Genomic DNA, 19433 nt, shown 5'->3' on the forward strand with positions numbered 1-19433 from the left:
TCACTTGAAACCTTCAAAAGAGTGATATATTTTGATAAGGGCGATTTTAATTTATTTCACTGCTTTATAATATGATAAGATAGGCCTACCAACAAATAAAAACAGCTCTTTAAATTGGAGTTAACAATTATTTTTAATCATTTAACGTACAATTCGAACAAACGGGGGCACCTACAGAAAGTCTGCAAAATAAGTGTAGGTCTTATTGGATCTCATGTGGTGATGAATCTCGCGAAACATTAAACTATGGGTGTTGTCGTAGAGACACTCGGCCAGCCTGCAAATGTGCATAGCTTTAAACAGATAATGCGCGGCCATATCGTTTTTGTCTTTATAATTTTTTCTAACCGTTTTGTTAGTTTTAAAAACCATAAATAGACACATGTGAAGAGCTAAGTTTAGAACTCTAAAGTACTGGTATGGGCAATGAAACTCGTACCCTCCAAAATAGAATGTCCGAAATTTACACTTTTCTTCGTTGCGAGGGTGGCAACTCCCTAGTTCACAAATAGTTGGGTTCGCTGTTGTGTACATTTTGTGGGGTGCGAGATGTACAAAGTGTGCGTAGTAGGTAGCGTCTTCAAATTCTTTCAATTCGAAGCGATGGATTTTATTATTTATGATACATGGGAACTGTCTAGCATAAGTGTCTATTGTAGACCCTGGTGGTAATTGAACCGTAGTAGTTAGTACTTTGTACATTGCCAAATGTTTCAATCCGAAGTTTAAATCAGGCCCATTAACGTATAGAGCTATTTCAGAGGGGGTAATGGCTACGTCACCAATGCTATTTGTCCATAGAGAAACCCTCACAAAATGGCCGCCCTCTACACTCAAAGGCAGGCCCAATTTTCGTAGCAGACGAAATTTTTCCCCCACTGAAATAGCTCTATTGCAATATATAATATAATCTTCCGTCTCTATAATATACCCCGTTCGGTAAAGGATATATCACAATATCTTCTCCCGTAGTTTTTCCAGGTTTACCATAATCCTTACTCCATCCGATATCTCCAAATTCTTCTATTAATCTCAAGTTATTCCGTCTGACGGTGTTTTCTAAAGTAATGGATGGGCTTGTCCTATATTCAGTTTCCTGAAATGGTGCAGGAGGTGTGGTACCGGAAAGCTCGAACATGTTGAAGTTGTCCCTAAAGCTGTGCATGAAATACATTTAGAGATGAGAACCTCGACAAGGCTTAGCTATATTATTAAGAGAGAACATTAGTACTTACAATTTAACTGGGTTCATTTCTGTAGGATGACTTCAGGAGCAATTCTCTGAGGAGGACTTGAAGAGTTGTAGAATGTCTTATCCTCAAACTGACTTCGTCATTTATACTGTATTGTCACGTGACTTTCTTCTAGGGTATGATTGGGTTCTAATCACGCCAACATGACGTTCTTTAAGATGGCTTATCGTGATGTTCTACCATGTAGAGTCAACATGGCGTTAAAAACCTCAAACCATGACAAGGTTTAGCGATGCGTTCAATTTTCTACTTCAATATCGGAGTTAATATGCCCTCGTATTTACAATTTATTTGCATTCTAAAACATTGTAGGCTGTGAAATTCATGATTTCTCCTGTCCTCGTGAGGAATCAGGCAGTGGCGTCGCTAGGCCTTTTTTGGGGGCTATAGCCCCCCATATTCCAAACTTAGCCCCCCAAAATATCCTTAAACCCTACCAAAAATTGCTTTTAGTATCCTAAAATTCTGTAGCGATATATAAAAAATTATAATGACAGATTCGTTAATTTTCATCTCTGCAGAGATGAATTTCAATATCAAACAGTACAATTATGAAGAAAAAAACAGATAGAGACAAGTAAAATGTTTCATGTTCTTTCGAAACGAGTCCCAATAGTGTGGACTAAAAGCTAACCAAAACTAAAAATAAACTTAAGACGACTGAAAATCCTTCATAATCGGTTCAATTTTTATCAATAATAGGTTGTATATCTTTAAAATACGAATAATTTCACGTTGACACAAAATTACGTAGTTTTAACGGTCTACACATTATCCAATGAACCCATTATGCATTTTTTTTTATTAAATTCTTATAATAACTATTCTGCTCAGATTTAGCCCCCCAAATTTCAAACCCTAGCGACGCTACTGGAATCAGGTGCACTGTCGTAATCGAAAACTGCACTCTCTTTTCACCGTCTACTTTCATACAGTCGTACGTCGAGATCCTTCTTCGTCCTTTCTACGAACTTTGAGGCTGGAATGATTTTATGGGCTTTCTGGGGCGTCACATGTTGCAATCGGGTTCCTTCAGGCTTTTCCCGTGGCACACTTTCCGGGGTTTTACCCCCCACAATAGGTTTCACACATTGGGATTTCACTCACTCGGGGGATGTTTCATTCGCCATTTTATTAATACGGGGGAAATTAATGGCTCGAATTTGAATCTAATTAACATATTGAAGTGTCGTTTATTTCTTGCGTCATAATTGACCCTATCTTCATATGGTATTATATGCACTATGAACCCTGAGAAGCGAACACGTTTCATTTCAAATAGAGTGTTATCAACCTTTGTCTATATTGGATTTTATGGTATACTAGCTGTTACCCGCGGCGTCGCTCGCGTGTAATAAGAACTACCATCAAAATGATACAAAGAATGGGTAGATTTTACTGATGACTAATATTTTTGTAGCATCCTATATAGGAGCGAAGGCACTCGGCGTTGCCCGTCGGGACATTTTTTATTACTTTTCACGCGGACTTTATTCCACAAAGAAGGGTTTTTTAGTTTTTGGCCGCCATTTAAAAAGATGGCAACAAATCGAACCCAAAAGAGCATTCAGTCTGTCTATAGGTTAAAGGAAACCCGTGTACTAAATATCTGTGAAATCGGTTGAAACGCGCGGACTTTGTTTCATAGAGAAGAGTTTTTACATTTCTGGGCGCCATTTTTTAAGATGGCGGCGGATTGCAAAAATATTTCTTAGTACGCGCCTACTACTTATGAGTAACGTTCCTGCAAATTTTCAGCATTCTAGGGCAAGCGGTTTGGGCTGGGCGTTGATTATCTGTCAGTCTGTCAGTCAGTCAGTCAGGACTTTGATTTATATAGATATAGATAACATACCACTACTATATTGATTTATTTTTCTCCGAGATATCCTGTTATCTTATCAACATTAAGAAATTCATTTTTAAACTTTCACCACACTAGAATTGAACTGATTTGAATTCCAAGTTTTTATTTTTCTTCTAGATATCCCTTATCTTATCTTAGTGTTTGTGATAAAATTAAACTTCTCGAAAGTTCCAGCGACACTTTCGCCATCGACTCCCCCCTCACACCACCCGCACCACTCTGCACCACTCGCACCACTCTGCACCACTTGCACCACCCCTGCCTTCCACAGTGCTTGGGGTGGGACTCTCTTATTAACCCTACTTGGGTCCTCCAACATTGACGAAAACCGTTTTTGGAGGTTTTCCAGTTCTCCGATCGTTGAATTTTTTTGTTTCCACCCTGAAAACGTCTTGGAAAACGGTCAAAAGATCCCCTATAACGCTTGAGGAGAGTGGACCCATTGAGTTCTAATATATGTATTTCTAGAGTTTTTGTTGAATTTCCTCCTCGCGTACTCGGATTCGTTTAATTTCATTACTTTATCATTTGTCGTTAGGGCCATCTGTCGCCTTACGTGAGAAGCTTAAAAGAATTTCCCACGATTTTGCGGGAAAGCGCCCCGCAAAATCGCCGCAGCTTGAGTTTGAAAATTATGCTTAGGAAGAAGTAAAGCGCCAAATATGAAAGTTAGGTAATTGAAAAACAGTAAGTGGAACCTAATAAATAAAATTTGATATTTAATAAATGGAATATTGATCACTTTCTTATTAAATGCGTGTTTTTATGGGAATGTATGTTATTAGTTATTAAAGTAACACATAATGTGAAAATGTATTAAATTTAAAATGGGTCGAAAATGCTCAGTAGAAAAGTGTGGCAACACTGGTAGAAATAAAAATGTTTTGTGACATAAGTATATACGTATAGAAAATTAATAAATATTTAGATAGTTCAACCCTTTTTGAACTGTACGATTAAGATTCCCTACAAAAAATTCGGAATTATCAAAACAATGGTGTCAGGCCATTAATGGAATTGAATGGACTCAAAAAAAAGACATTTGCGGTGATCATTTTTGTCAAATTGACTATCACGGAAGCTCAAAAATACATATACTATCGGTTAATGCAGTTCCTTCTCTGTTTTTTCTCGAATCTAGCAATTTACTTTCATTATCATAGCGGTTTCTAAGCATTTCCTATCTATATTAAGAAATTATAGCAGACGCCATAGTAACAAATATGTGTTTTTTAAGTGAAATAGATGGCGCCACCACCCAATGATAAAGTTGTCCGTCCGTCCCTTAATTTCAAAAACGATGGTCGCGCGAGCGCGAAAACCCGCTATCCAAATAGAACTCTAGAAGGATATATGTTCTGAACTCAATGAGTGGACCATTGTCATTGGCCTTAATGGCATCATTTACAACTAATGCTTTTTCCCTCCCCCCCCCCCAAACTTCCCTTCTTTGGCACTGTCCCTTTCCAAAAAAAGAAGGTAAACATCCTTCTCCAGCCAGTTGCCTTCTTTAATTCTGAAGAGATATTTCTTCCCATAAAAAGAAGGATCACATCCCTTCTCGAGGGAGTACCTTCCGAATCTTAAAAGGGGGGTTCGCGAAAGCTAAAGCTCCATCCCAGGCATTTTTCGGTCTGGGGAAGGAAGGTAGGGTAGTAGGAAGGAAGTTGTGCCTTCTTTTACCCAATCTTCTTTTCAAAGAAGGCGCCCTTCAGCTTCTATAGTGTTGCCCTCTCTTCTACGGAAAAGAAGGGTTAGAAGGCGCGATGGCGCCCTCCTAAGGAAGATTCTTCTGAAAATTGCCACCACTGCATTTGGAGGGAAAATTCAGAAACCGCTACCAGAGGGCCAACCGTTGGTGTGCTATCAAGAATATTCACTTTCGCCAAGTGAAGAATTTGGTTAGCTCATTACTTCTAGTCTCATCATACTTCTGCTATTATCCACTTTCCTTTTTGTCTTCGTAGTGGTTTATAAAACAATTAGTATGCGGTCTTTACACGCTCAATGTTTTGCACAAATTAAAATTCATCATCTTATAAATTATTCCCAAGACTTTTCACCAATTGCTCAAATCTAAATCCATCATGATGTTGAATACCCAATATTTAGAAAAACAATCTTAAAACTTTATTAGACAAATACATTGCTTATATTCGACATGATATATTCAATAATATTTAATATATTTTTTGCTCAGTAAAAAAGTTGATGTTGAGTCCATAGACCGTGCACAGTTTCATTGTCCAAACATTACATATAAATACACAGACTTTAATATAATTCGAATGCGAAATGTACTTCCGTTGTTTCAATACCATTTTGAACAATAAAACTCGATATATCTGTTCTGTTTTTAGGCAAATATTGTCCAAAATTTACCGCAAATTATTTTCCATTTCCTAAAAAATAATGTGGCTTTTGAACTTTGAACAAGTGTTAGTCTGGATAACGTTTTTTTTTTAACTAAAACAACGGACCCAACGTTTTTTTTTTATTGCGCCAACTATTGAGTGTGTAGGGTCCCTTTCAGTTAACAATTAGAAATCGAGATAAAAAGTCTTGGGTAGCACTCGTGTTGTTTCCGTCTGTTATTAATTTCACATTCATACAATTGTCGATTAATTCTGATCCATGCGTGTGATAATGCGTTCCTGTACTAACTTCGAAAATCTTTTCTTAACTGAACTCTCTTTGGTAAATTATGTTGCGCACCAAACAAATATCATCTTGTTAATTATTACATCACTACCTGGTAAAATGGTCGAGAAACTGAAATCTACAATGAAAGGTAATGTAGTAAAAAACGATATAACTAAATGTATCTCGCGATGAGGCCATTTTCGTAATACGTCTCCCATATTGGTAATTTTGCAGCGTAATTATCAAAGAAAATTCCGCTTAAATATTATCTGAATGACCTATTTTTAGGGGGATTTAAACGCGTACTTTTAGGACCGTTTGTTGAAGCTTGAATTTCAGTTATTAAAGGGATTGAGAAGCTTCGTTTGAAAAACCTCTGATTTATATAACAAAAGATAGAATTAATGTCTGTGAATTCAAAAATATCAAACTTTCAATTCTCCGATTTCTGGTTATTTGGCAATATGCATTTGAAAATGCTTCGTATGAAATGATTTGAAACCCAAGGCTAAAACCTTTCCCGTAGGCTGACGTCACAGATATATTTTTCACATGAGATGGTGCCACTCTCTCTGCTATCAGACCCAGAGTTTATCCTGGCGAGAAGCTCGAGACGCTTATAAGATTCCCGCGGTTTTTTTCCTCGCGTCATAGTGATGTCGTCAAACGGGCGAACAAGCTCGACAAGACAAAATTATTATGGAAACTGAGTTATAGTGATTTTTCAATGGAAACTTTCGTTCAATTATATTAAAAACTTTATATTTTGAAAGTAAAGACTTTGAAAGTGTAACATAATACCACTTTCGTGGTAAAATATGATATGAAATTGTAAATCCCCATTCCCTTTGACAAATATTAGCAGACATTGATTTGCAGAATTTTTTTTTAATTTGTTTTAAAGACAGTAACGTTGTAAATTCTACACGTTGCACATTTAGCAGTAGTTGTTACTAACATTGATGTTTAAACCATTTCCCACCGTCAAATAAAATGACCCTTAATTGTTTTTCAGTTATACTTGTATCAATGATGTGTCTTGTCGATAATGCTGCTTATTCTGGGTTATTATACGCCGAGAAGGAATGTCCTGTATTAACAATGGAAACAGAAACTGTAAGTTACGAATTTAGTTTTACGTGGCATCGACAGGTTCTGTTGGGATTGACCTACTTTTGCTAAGATACTAGAGACCTTGTTTGAATGCGAAAAGATAGACGATTCTAATTTATTAATTGATAATTCTTTATTTCTTGTAACTTGGCCTACATGACTTTTACATAGGTACAAAAAGAATTGAAAGAACTTTATCTTAAATCAAGTACAATTTTTACGGAGCCATTTCACTCCTCAGTCTTAAAGCCTTGTGCATTGGGAAACAAAGCCTTTATATCCTCATATCACATCTTTAAAGCACGGTAGGAACGATTTTTAGCCCCATCGTTTGACATACATCTAAATGATGGAATATTAATTTCACCTGGTCTGAAGATGTATTCGTTAGTCTTCTTGAAGGGAGAGTGAAAAGTTGGAAATTAGGGTTATTTAGAGGGTCCGATTAATCATTTTAGCACTGTTAAAGGCAGCGCGTCGAGGGGCTATTCACTAATGAAAATTTTCTTTCATTGATAATTTTTATTGATGCTTTTTAAAGAAGGTAGGCCTTACAAACGATGGGGCTCTAATCAGGCCGGGGCCATCTTGTCGATCATAAAGTGGGAAACTTAAACTGAAATATCTCACTATATTTTTTTGTGTGTGTCTATTCAGATATCTTACTGCAAGATTAATTGTCGTTCGAGCATTGAAAATTATATTCAAAAACCTCACTCCTCCGTTTTTAATCATTTTACTATCAAAAGGGTGTGACTTCTTAAATTATACAATCAGCCAGATTTTAGTAATTCTGCCATTCAAGGTGATTATTAATGTGTAAGGGATTTCACCGCTTTTACTAAATTCTCTTTATCAATTCAGGGTTTTGCAATGACGAACTTCTTTGTAATGCCTTATCATTTTGTGAAGCGGTGGTCAAACTCGGCTATAGCTATACTGAAATCCAGGTAAAATGTTTTACAATTTAAATTAACGTTCTGATTTAACAATTTTGGGAAAGTATACCGCTAGAATTTAGAGTATTCCCTAATAACGGAAGTAAGATAAGGGACTAGAAGTATAGAGGAAACCAAATCCTTCACTTGGCGAAAGTGAATATTCTTGATAACACACCAACGGTTGGTCCTCTGGTAGCGGTTTCTGAATTTTTCCTCCAAAACGTGAGACGCTCGTGGCGGTAGACGGCCGAACTGGATTCAAGCACCCGCGTCCGTGTTCTGCGGCTTTAGGTTGAGGGAAAGGGGGTAGGAAATTTTTTTGGAACTCGACCAATTTTTTTTCTCTCTAGTGTAGGCCCGATGGAAACGGCATAAAATCCTCAAATTTGTTCACTGGTGCCAGGATCTACTACCAATGCTAGAGCTCTTTACTTGTAGTCCCTATCTTACTTCTGCTAATAATAATTGCTGTGGTTATGATAGTGGGAAATGGTGGTATGAAAATTGGCAAAAATGTTAAAATATTCTAGTTTCCTTGAGGCTCTCTTCGAAGCTAAACAATTAAAAACATATAGTTCATCAATTTCAAGAGCACGGAAAAATATTCAATCAATCAGTAAATCAATTTTTAGGGTTGAATTTTTGCAAGCCAATTTATCGAACTCCGTTGGGTGTAAATAAGAGAGAATTTATTTAACCAGAAGTATATAGTACTTTTCTTCGCGGGCTAAGCGTAACGTCATACTTCCCAACATCGGAACATTTGAAGCCAGGTTACTAAACCGAATCACATATGCGATAAATAGTTCCCTCATCATTACTCTATTAGCGTTTTTTTTTCGACTATTCGGCAAGACGTGCTTGTGGATTTTTGTCCCACCCCTAAACGAGGTTTGTGGGATGATTGCTGGGGATTTTAGAATTCACTTTACGGTGCGATGCCCATCTGAAGTTTGATGAGCGGGAAAGCAAAGTAAAAGGGTGACCCTGGTAAGAATGACGTTACATACCTAAAGGATTAAGAGTTAACAGTGTGTCATCCTTCTTCTATTATTCCCTTCTGATTTTACTAATTCAATCTAGATCTGTGATGCGAAACGACATTGTTCTCTAGTTACCGAGTTCAAGCTTAAGATATATTCTAGTGATGCCACGAATATTCGGTTACTATTCGGTATTCGGCCTATTCGGCCATTTTTTTCGTATTCGGTATTCGGCCGAATATTTCGTAATATTCGGCCGAATACCGAATCTCCAATCATGAAGGGAAAAAAACGGAAAAATTACTCAAAAATTATTTATTTCAATAACAATTTTTACTTGATTATTTATAATCAACCAGTGGTAAGTTGTGATGAATAAAAAAGCATATAGTGACACGATCTACTCGCAAATGAACCAAAAACCTAAAGACGCTATAGACGGGTCCTATAGTGTTAAAGAGAGCGCGTTGAAAAATCGTAACTTCCCCCTTTTCATTCCCTACTTCCCGAGTTTATCACGAACGCTGAAAGCTTCCGCGCAGGCGCGCTGTAGCAGAGGCGGTAGAGAGCGGATCTACACAGTGTATCCCTCTCTCTGCTTGCGCGCCAATATTGCGCAGAGCAGTAATCGCGTTACAGCTAGTGCCGAGAGGAGAGCAGAATTTTCCCACGTGACCCTACATTTCGCGTAGCCGTCTGCCTATTCAGCTCACCATTCCATACCCTTCTTCTTCCATGATGAGACCTGTTCCATTGCGGTCCGTGCGGGGGATGTACGTATTTTGCGGAACGGGTTACAGCTCATAACCGGTTTCGCACGAGTTGCACATATCTCACGCCCGAATATTCGGTGGCCGAATATTCGGTGCTTCGGCCGAGAGCATGGCCGAATATTCGGTATTCGGTATTCGGCAAAATCAATATTCGCGGCATCACTAATATATTCTATAATTGAATTTCAGAGATGGAGTAAAGATATATAGAGTATTTTACATTCAATTATCGGTTCTTCACGGCTTCCACGCGTCCCATTGAAATCGAAAAAATATGGAGGGCAGGCGAGTGTGTCATTTGTTGATTTAATATTTCAAAAATCAGCCATGTCATATCGTATGACTGCGCAATCTTGACCATCTTATCGGCGCTAATCGCTTAAGAATATGAGTCTAGGGTATACGTTAGTTTGATAAGAAAAACACTTGGTTTTAATATTAAAACCTTCATATCAAAATATTAAGATACTGGCTGTTACCCGCGGCGTCGCTCGCGTGTGATAAGAACTTCCATCAAAATGATATAAAGAAAGAGTAGATTTTACTGATGACAAATATTTTTGTAGCACCCTAGGAGCGAGGGCACTCGGCATTGCCCGTCAGCCCGTCGGGACATTTTTTATTTCTTTTCGCGCGGACATTATTCCATAAAGAAGGGTTTTTAAATTTTTGGCCGCCATTTAAAAAGATGGCAACAAATAGAACCCAAAAGAATATTCAGCCCGTCTATAAGTTAAAGGAAACCAGTGTATTAAATATTTGCGAAATCGGTTGAAACGCGCTGACTTTGTTGCATAGAGAAGATTTCTTACATTTCTGGGCGCCATTTTTTAAGATGGGGGCGGATTTGAAAAATCTTTCTTAGTACGCGCCTACTAATGATGAGTAACGTTCCTGCAAATTTTCAACCTTTCAGGGCAAGCGGTTTGGGCTGGGCGTTGATTATCTGTCAGTCAGTCAGGACTTTGATTTATATATTAAGGTATTTAACCATTTATCTCAAATTTCCATTGTTTTTTAGTGCACAGTGCCTTTGCTTCATCTTCATTTGCACACACCGGATTATGGTCTTCACTATAATTTTCATTTTAAATAAAACTGGTGTGTTCAGATTATGTGAAAGAATAATATCGTACTCAATATATGCGAGAAACAGCGGAGAACTTATTTGGAATCAGCTCTTAGTAGTTCATACCATGGAGGTATCATTAAATTCAATTAACTGTTTTAAATCTGGTTAGTAATAACGTACGAAATTCTTAGGGTATAAACTACGCTGAATTCTATAATTTGACCGAACTCTATTGTTTCGTGATGGAAATAATTCGTTCGTTGGATTATCTGGTGTTAAAGTTATGGTCAATTCTGAAGCGTTCCGTTGACTTCTTGAAAAATGCTCCATCCAAAATAACAAGTAGTTGGTGAGAAAACATATGAATTGATTAGTTGCTTGAAAATAGTTTTTGGTTAGTGTATTGTAAGTGCAGTTTAATCTGCTTTATTAAAGCAAATAGTAAAGAAATAGACCCGACTAACAAATCTTTAAAATTTTTAAAACGGCTCAGATCTCGTTCTCGGGTTTTGAGGCGAGAAAGGGATAACCTGATTGGCTTGATTTTTCCATGCGCAGAGCCTGTTTTACCCCAAGAGTCAGACTCTAATCTAATCCAATCAAAAAAAAATAAGAGATTTATTTTTGTCGCTTAACGACAGATCAACTTCGTTAGTCACGTGATCCTATCCCTGAGATGGAGACGAGACCAAGCCAATTTGTTTATTTGTTGGTTGAGGGTAGAAAGAGGGGATTAGTAGTAGTAAAAAGGCTTGGCTGCAGTGTTCTCGCTTTGAAAGTTTTCCTCTAAGCTTCCGGTGTGCGCACGCGTATATCTCTGCCCTCTTATTGGTCGAAATACGGTGAACCGGATATAAGGAGGAAAATATAACAAATAAATAAAAAAGAAAAGTGAGAACTCAAAAAATGCCTTGCCAAAGCTGCTAGCTTCAACTCCCCTCTTGGTATATTCTCTTTGATATCACTAACCAAAAAATTGGTACTTTACGATACTTTGTGGAAACTTTTTAGTAATGAACGTTTTCGTTATTCTCACTTCCAAATTTCAGGCTTGGGTATTTGTTCTGCAAAATCGTTATCTTCATATGGAATATAACAATTTTTATCATATTCCGTGCTTTAACAAAAATTTGGAAATTTACCAGTGTCCCCAATATTAGCAACATTGCGTATAACCTGAATTGTGACGCGAAAAATATGTAAAACCAAATTCACTTACTTCTCTTTCTCTTAAAAAAGCCAAAACTTAAAATAAGTAGTTCTAAAAATCATTCAAGAATTCAGTTTATATATTTATTTAAAAAGGTAGAAGTTAATCGATTGTTATAGCATTTCTTTCAACATCCCATAATAAAAATTAAAGGAATAGGTATACTTTTGTAAATATTTTAAAATAAATTATTAATTTTGAAAAAAAGATGTGTGTTTACCTGCCTGTTGTTCGTTGTTTTAGCCGTGTGCAATAGTCAAAGATATATGCGCCTGACCTCCTTGGGTGAAGCGCATACTTGGTGGCCAGCTTTTGGGCCAAGTTGGAAATCCATAATACGTTGGAACAGGAATGTATGGAGGGGTTGGAATGGCTAAGGTCAAATCCTAATGATGATCTTGGAAACAACTGGCGTGGCTTAATTTACGCTAGTGACGTCATAGCCTGACGTAAAAATCGTATTTACCACTTAAATTATTTTCATTCATTCATTGGCTGTCAATAAAACTTGTTTGCTATAATTCCCCACCCTCCACCCTAGGTCCTCTGCCAAGGCTGAAAGAATCGAATATGAACGCGAACGGCGGCGAATCAGCGCATTTAACTTTAAAAAATCTAAAAGGTCACTTCTGCCATGCCTTTTTTAACGAGTCATGACCTTCGGTATAGACAACTAAACAGACGTAGGGGTAGGAGCTACACTTCTAAAAAGCAAAAAAGGACTCGCCTTATGTTTCCACCATCAAGGGTAAACGAGAGCCCCTTTAGCCATTCCAGCCTCTCCATACATTCCTGGTTGGAATTTATACTTATCCATGGTTGCAAAAATAAAGGATAGCATTTCATGTCTCGTAGTATCGATACAGCTTCCGCTCCTTGGTTGATACTCCCTGTTCATTTTTACCATGTGCTAGTAGGATAAGTACTCTTAAAAACCGCAATTTAGTTTTTCAACAATATGAAGTGAAAATATTTGAAATATTTTTCGGAAGTTTGATGCCATTAGTAACTGTGTAGCTATGGCGCTTCGTTTCATTTCGATATTTTAAGAACATCTTTTGATATAATATTTGAATAGTGTTTACATATTAATTAAGCTATACTATAATTTACATATATAGCCTAAATGCAGATTATCTTGCTAGATTCTAAAGAAAGTAATGATAGTAATCCATATTTTCATTCCTTTCATTGTTGCGTTACCGGTTGAGATTGGAGGGAAAAGAAAAACACTCACAGCCAGGGCTAAGAAAAATGTTACTAAAATTGAAGTTATATACTGGTGTTAAGCTATACGACGGTCCGTCTTCTAAAAATTCTTTTGAGTGTTATGGTCATGGTTGATTTCTTTGGCTTTTAGAGGATTTGAGAATTTGCTAGATCTTCAGCAGCACCGTGTGTTCGCAGCCGTGATCGTATAGTGGTTAGTACCTTGCGTTGTGGCCGCAATAACCCAGGTTCGAATCCTGGTCACGGCATGAAGTTTTTTACCGTATTTTTTTATAAAGAATTGCCATGAAATCAAGCACAAATATTTTTACCCTCTTGATTTCATTTTAATTAATAGTAAAAATGTTTGATATAAAACATTAATTATTACAAAGATTTCGTGAGAATTGTACTTCCAAATAGTGTTTCACTAACAAAATCTCAGCCGTGGCGAGAACGTTGCGTTTTGATAGCAGTAATTAATATAAATTCAAGATGGCAACTCGTTAAAATTAAAGTAACATAATAATTTGATACCTCCATTTACATTTTTGTCCGTTTCCTTTCGTTGACAGGTTGTATGCTAGGCAATAATAAATTATAGTGTTTTTATCTCATATAATTATATTCTGTTTATTTTAATCTTTGTCACGGTACATTGTAAAAATGTTAGTTAAATATTGCTGTAAAAACGTTGATAATATTTTATTATTTCCCATAATATCCGTAATACTGATACGGATTGTAATATCGCCCGTAGTTCATCATGTTTGAGCTGTAATAATTCGGATAGTAATTGTTGTAGCCACCATAACCGTATCTGTTGTAGTTTTCGTAGTTGTAGTAAGGGTTGTAGCCGTAACCGTATCCATATCCATTACCCTCAATCAGTGTTGTTAAAGCCAGTAAAAGAACAAATAGCGCAAATGCCTGTTACGAGATTTTTGTCAAAAAAACAGTGTAAGTAGTATTGCAGCACTTCCCTTTTTTATTATTTGAAGAAAAAAGGTTAGCTAACATAACATTGTACCTTAAAATTTTCGAGAATCATAGCCCAATTCCGCACATTTTTTATGGCCCGTTTGAGCACTGTTTTTAATTTGAAATTTTAGTTCACCATTTTTTACCATAACCCATTTCTGCACAGTTTACAAATAAATCATTTTTATTTTCATGTTGTTTAGGTTAGGTTCGATTCGTTTAGGGTTATATATATTCAATGACCTAGTATCCAATTGGACTCAGAAACCAATTGGTTTCCAATTGATGGACCCCGGACACGTTAATTGGAAACCAATTGGTGTTGATTTGTATCCAATTGGACTCGGAAACCAATTGGTGTTGATTTGTATCCAATTGGACTCGGAAACCAATTGGTGTTGATTTGTATCCAATTGGACTCGGAAACCAATTGGTGTTGATTTGTATCCAATTGGACTCGGAAACCAATTGGTGTTGATTTGTATCCAATTGGACTCGGAAACCAATTGGTGTTGATTTGTATCCAATTGGACTCGGAAACCAATTGGTGTTGATTTGTATCCAATTGGACTCGGAAACCAATTGGTGTTGATTTGTATCCAATTGGACTCGGAAACCAATTGGTGTTGATTTGTATCCAATTGGACTCGGAAACCAATTGGTGTTGATTTGTATCCAATTGGACTCGGAAACCAATTGGTGTTGATTTGTATCCAATTGGACTCGGAAACCAATTGGTGTTGATTTGTATCCAATTGGACTCGGAAACCAATTGGTGTTGATTTGTATCCAATTGGACTCGGAAACCAATTGGTGTTGATTTGTATCCAATTGGACTCGGAAACCAATTGGTGTTGATTTGTATCCAATTGGACTCGGAAACCAATTGGTGTTGATTTGTATCCAATTGGACTCGGAAACCAATTGGTGTTGATTTGTTTCCAATTGGACTCGGAAACCAATTGGTGTTGATTTGTATCCAATTGGACTCGGAAACCAATTGGTGTTGATTTGTATCCAATTGGACTCGGAAACCAATTGGTGTTGATTTGTATCCAATTGGACTCGGAAACCAATTGGTGTTGATTTGTATCCAATTGGACTCGGAAACCAATTGGTGTTGATTTGTATCCAATTGGACTCGGAAACCAATTGGTGTTGATTTGTATCCAATTGGACTCGGAAACCAATTGGTGTTGATTTGTATCCAATTGGGCTCGGAAACCAATTGGTGTTGATTTGTATCCAATTGGACTCGGAAACCAATTGGTGTTGATTTGTATCCAATTGGACTCGGAAACCAATTGGTTTCCAATTGATTAACACTTCACGCGTCAATTGGAAACAAATTGGTGTTGATTTGTATCCAATTGGACTCAGAAACCAATTGGTTTCCAATTGATTAACCCTTCACGCGTCAATTGGAAACAAATTGGTGTTGCTTGGTATACAATTGACTCAGAAACCAATTGGTTGGACCCTCAGGGCCGGATTAAGCAATTTTGCACCCGGAGCCGAGATAGTAAGCGCCCCCTTAAGCCGAGAAAAAAAGAACAGTAAATGTTGCTGAGGGGGAATAGTCTTACTCAAAGCGCCCCCAACAAGCCTTGCGCCCTGGGGCCAGTGCCCCCTTGCCCACCCCTTTAATCCGGCCCTGTGGACCCTGCGAGGGGCTTGCCACTGGGCGAAAAAGTGTACAAGTGATTTCAGATTTCAAGAGATTTCAAATGACTTCAAGCGATTTCAAATGACTTCAAGCGATTTCAAATGACTTCAAGCGATTTCAAATGATTTCAAGCGAGTTCAAAGATTTCAAGCGATTTCAAATGATTTCCAATTATTTCAATCTGATTTCCAATGATTTCAATCTGATTTCCAATGATTTCAATCTGATTTCCAATGATTTCAATCTGATTTCCAATGAATTCAATTTCATTTCCACTGAATTCAATTTGATTTCAAATTAATTCAATTTGATTTCCAAAGAATTCATGTGATTTCCAAAGAATTCATGTGATTTCCAAAGAATTCATGTGATTTCCAAAGAATTCATGTGATTTCCAAAGAATTCATGTGATTTCCAAAGAATTCACATAATTTCATATGAATTCAAACTGATTTCATATGAGTTAATATGAATTCAATCTGATTTCCAAGGATTTCATATGAATTCAGTCTGATTTCCAAGGATTTCATATGAATTCAATCTAAATTTTTATGAAATCACAAGAATTACAAGGAAATCACAAGAATTACAAGGAAATCACAAGAATTACAAGGAAATCACAAGAATTACAAGGAAATCACAAGAATTACAAGGAAATCACAAGAATTACAAGGAAATCACAAGAATTACAAGGAAATCACAAGAATTACAAGGAAATCACAAGAATTACAAGGAAATCACAAGAATTACAAGGAAATCACAAGAATTACAAGGAAATCACAAGAATTACAAGGAAATCACAAGAATTACAAGGAAATCACAAGAATTACAAGGAAATCACAAGAATTACAAGGAAATCACAAGAATTACAAGGAAATCACAAGAATTACAAGTAAATCACTATCTAGCTAGCCTGGTAAATCACGGAAAATCACGAGGGGTCGGACGTTTAGGAAAAAGTGTACGGGATTTCGAAATCCCATTTGATTTCGTCGGATTTCATTTGATTTCGTTTGATTTCGTCGGATTTTGTTTGATTTCAGAATTTGATAAAATCCAATGGATTTCATCGAATTTTGAGATTTTCCCCGTGATTCCGTCGGATTTTGCTATTTTTACCGTGATTTCGACTGATTTTGCGATATTCCCCTTGATTTCGTTGGATTTTGAGGTTTTTCGCGTGATTTCGTTGGATTTTGAGGTTTTTCGCGTGATTTCGTTGGATTTTGAGGTTTTTCGCGTGATTTCCTGGGATTTTGAGGTTTTTTGCGTGATTTCCTCGGTTTTTGAGATTTTTCCCCGTAATTTCGTCGGATTTTGTGATTTCTTTTGATTTTGGATTTCGTGAATTTTGTAATGGATTTCACGATTTCTTTACTGATTTTGCTTCTGATTTTGTGATTTTTATGTTGATTTCGTGATTTCTTGGTTGATTTTGTGATTTTTTTTACTGATTTTATGATTTCTTTACCGATTTTGTGATTTCGTTGCTGATTTCGGATTTTTTATTTGATTTCGAAATCAGCATTGATTTCGGATTTCTTAAATTGGATTTCACGGGTAGCGTACGGGATTTCATGAATGACCGACCCCTCGGAAAATCACCACTAGGCCGCACTAGGCGCGGAACCGAGCGCGGAATTTTCCCACGGCCTGAGTCATGCAAACATCTTAAATATACTTCGGAATAGACCAATTTGAATATTATTGTGTAAAGAGAAACATGGACGTTGGGGTAATATTCGAATTTACCTATAGGATTAATACTAATTCACAATGATTTAACCAATATAGACCAAGATTTCAAGAATTCACAATGATTTCACTAAGAATTCACAATGATTTCACTATGAATTCACTATGATTTCAAGTATTCAATTTGAATTCAAAATAATTTCCAGACTTCATATTAATTTCGAAATGATTTCAAGATTGCGTTTTGATTTCGAAATGATTTCAAGATTGCGTTTTGATTTCGAAATGATTTCAAGACTGCGTTTTGATTTCGAAATGATTTCAAGACGATTTCTAGAATTCATTATGATTTCACTACGATTTCATTTTGATTTCACTACGATTTCATTATGATTTCACTACGATTTCATTATGATTTCACTACGATTTCAATATGATTATACTACGATTTCAATATGATTTCACTACGAATTCAAGAATTCACTTTGATTTCAAAATGATTTCAAGAATTCACTTTGATTTCAAAATGATTTCAAGAATTCACTTTGATTTCAAAATGATTTCAAGATTTTATTTTGATTTCAAAATGATTTCATGTCGAGTGTACACTTGATTTCACAAGTGGCTAGCCCCTCGGGACCCTGGACACGTCAATTGGACAGAAATGGTTGTTAATTGGTATACAATTGGACCCAAAAACTAAATTTCTCGTCAAGCCCGTTTAATTTTATTAATAATTTCTATATTTATTATATTAAGAAAATAAAGAGGGGATAAAATAAGTTATATTTGGCTTTAAGTTTATAAAAGAGAATTCACGGTACCTGAGAAATGCGTTTCATCGTCTGTATGACACTCTGGAACCGAATATTTCTTATTGAATTTGAAATTCTCTTTTGAAGATCTATCTAATTAGTCCGTTGCTTATATATTAAATATCAAGACCAAATGGAACAGAATCTGCTTTGTCATCATTTTTAAAAAGTTTCGTAACATTGTGAATTAGATGGGAGGTGTGATATCAAGGCTCAGTAAGCAACAACAATAATGACTCTTAAGAATTAGGTGGTTAACGTTTTATGTATTTTAACTAATCATTTAAAAATTGGTATCAGGGCGAAATTTTAATGAAAGAGAGAGTAAAATGAAAACTCGGCAAATTTTTTTATATCTCCGAATGATGTAAAGTTGCATCTTCAACCAATCGCCCAACGCCAACCCTACCAGCCTGGAACACTCTATGTGGCGCATTATGATTATCACACGTACTACGCACAATGTTCATCACACCTCATTGTAAATTTTACTCTACATTATGCGTTCCAAGGTTTTTTGAGGGGAGAAGCAACTTTTAATTTATCGACAAAATCTAAATTAATATTGATTTCCAGAGTGTTTCACAATACAGATTGGTCTTATAGAAAAATAATCGATAAAAGATTCAAATTCTTTTGCATTTCAGCCTTTCTTTGAAAGGAAAGAAGCAGGAAAATATTTTCTGGCTGAATAGTTTCATTCCGATAATGGCCTTTAAAAAATTCTAGAAATTTTTAATTACGAACTACAACAAAATAACAAAGCCTCAGCGGAAAATCCGAGGGTAAAAATGGCCCTGAGCAGATTTATAAATAGTGATACCACAATATTATATATTCAACATAAGACCACCGCCTTTTTGCCAGAGAATAGTTCTGAAAGTTTTTCTCGTAGAGCTTGTTTAGATACGCAATTGATCTCCAATGAGAATGGAGAAACACTAGCTGTTACCCACGGCGTCGCTCGCGTGTAATAAGAACTTTCATCAAAATGATATAAAGAATGGGTAGATTTTACTTATGACATATATCTTTGTAGCACCCTAAGAGCGAAGGCACTCGGTGTTGCCCGTATGCCCGTCGGGACATTTTTTATTACTTTTCACGCGGACATTATTCCATAAAGAAGGGTTTTTAAATTTCTGTCCACCGTTTTAAAAGATGGCAATAAATCGAACCCAAAGACCATTCAGCCCGTCTATAGGTTAAAGC

General features: G+C 36.4%; 1 protein-coding gene and 1 non-coding gene across 2 annotated transcripts; both read left to right on the plus strand.

The window, feature by feature from the left end:
* The first annotated feature begins 5827 nt into the window (after positions 1 to 5827).
* LOC149587383 (uncharacterized) lies at positions 5828 to 11996 on the plus strand. Its single transcript, XM_089863663.1, has 8 exons — positions 5828 to 5911; positions 6779 to 6879; positions 7048 to 7181; positions 7534 to 7681; positions 7741 to 7826; positions 10595 to 10775; positions 10837 to 10994; positions 11695 to 11996. The coding sequence occupies exons 1-8, from the start codon at positions 5881 to 5883 to the stop codon at positions 11846 to 11848; spliced, it is 993 nt and encodes a 330-aa protein (XP_089719789.1). The 5' UTR covers positions 5828 to 5880; the 3' UTR covers positions 11849 to 11996.
* Positions 11997 to 13261: 1265 nt separating this feature from the next.
* TRNAH-GUG (transfer RNA histidin (anticodon GUG)) lies at positions 13262 to 13333 on the plus strand. Its single transcript has one exon. It is a non-coding gene; the product is annotated as a tRNA-His (tRNA).
* Positions 13334 to 19433: the final 6100 nt, after the last annotated feature.

The sequence above is a fragment of the Phalangium opilio genome, unplaced genomic scaffold (genome assembly GCF_054372755.1).
Source record: "Phalangium opilio isolate 3A_F unplaced genomic scaffold, DU_Popi_V2 ptg001170l_1, whole genome shotgun sequence".
In the NCBI taxonomy this organism is placed as follows: Eukaryota; Metazoa; Arthropoda; class Arachnida; order Opiliones; family Phalangiidae; genus Phalangium; species Phalangium opilio.

What these genes read in the sequence shown, in the direction of transcription:
- LOC149587383 (XM_089863663.1), top strand. Translation starts at nt 5,881, where the DNA reads ATGGTCGAGAAACTGAAATCTACAATGAAAG. An exon ending in TAACAATGGAAACAGAAACT is followed by an intron (nt 6,880 to 7,047) that starts GTAAGTTACGAA and finishes ACTTTTACATAG; the next exon opens with GTACAAAAAGAATTGAAAGA. An exon ending in TCCAAAATAACAAGTAGTTG is followed by an intron (nt 10,995 to 11,694) that starts GTGAGAAAACAT and finishes TCCAAATTTCAG; the next exon opens with GCTTGGGTATTTGTTCTGCA.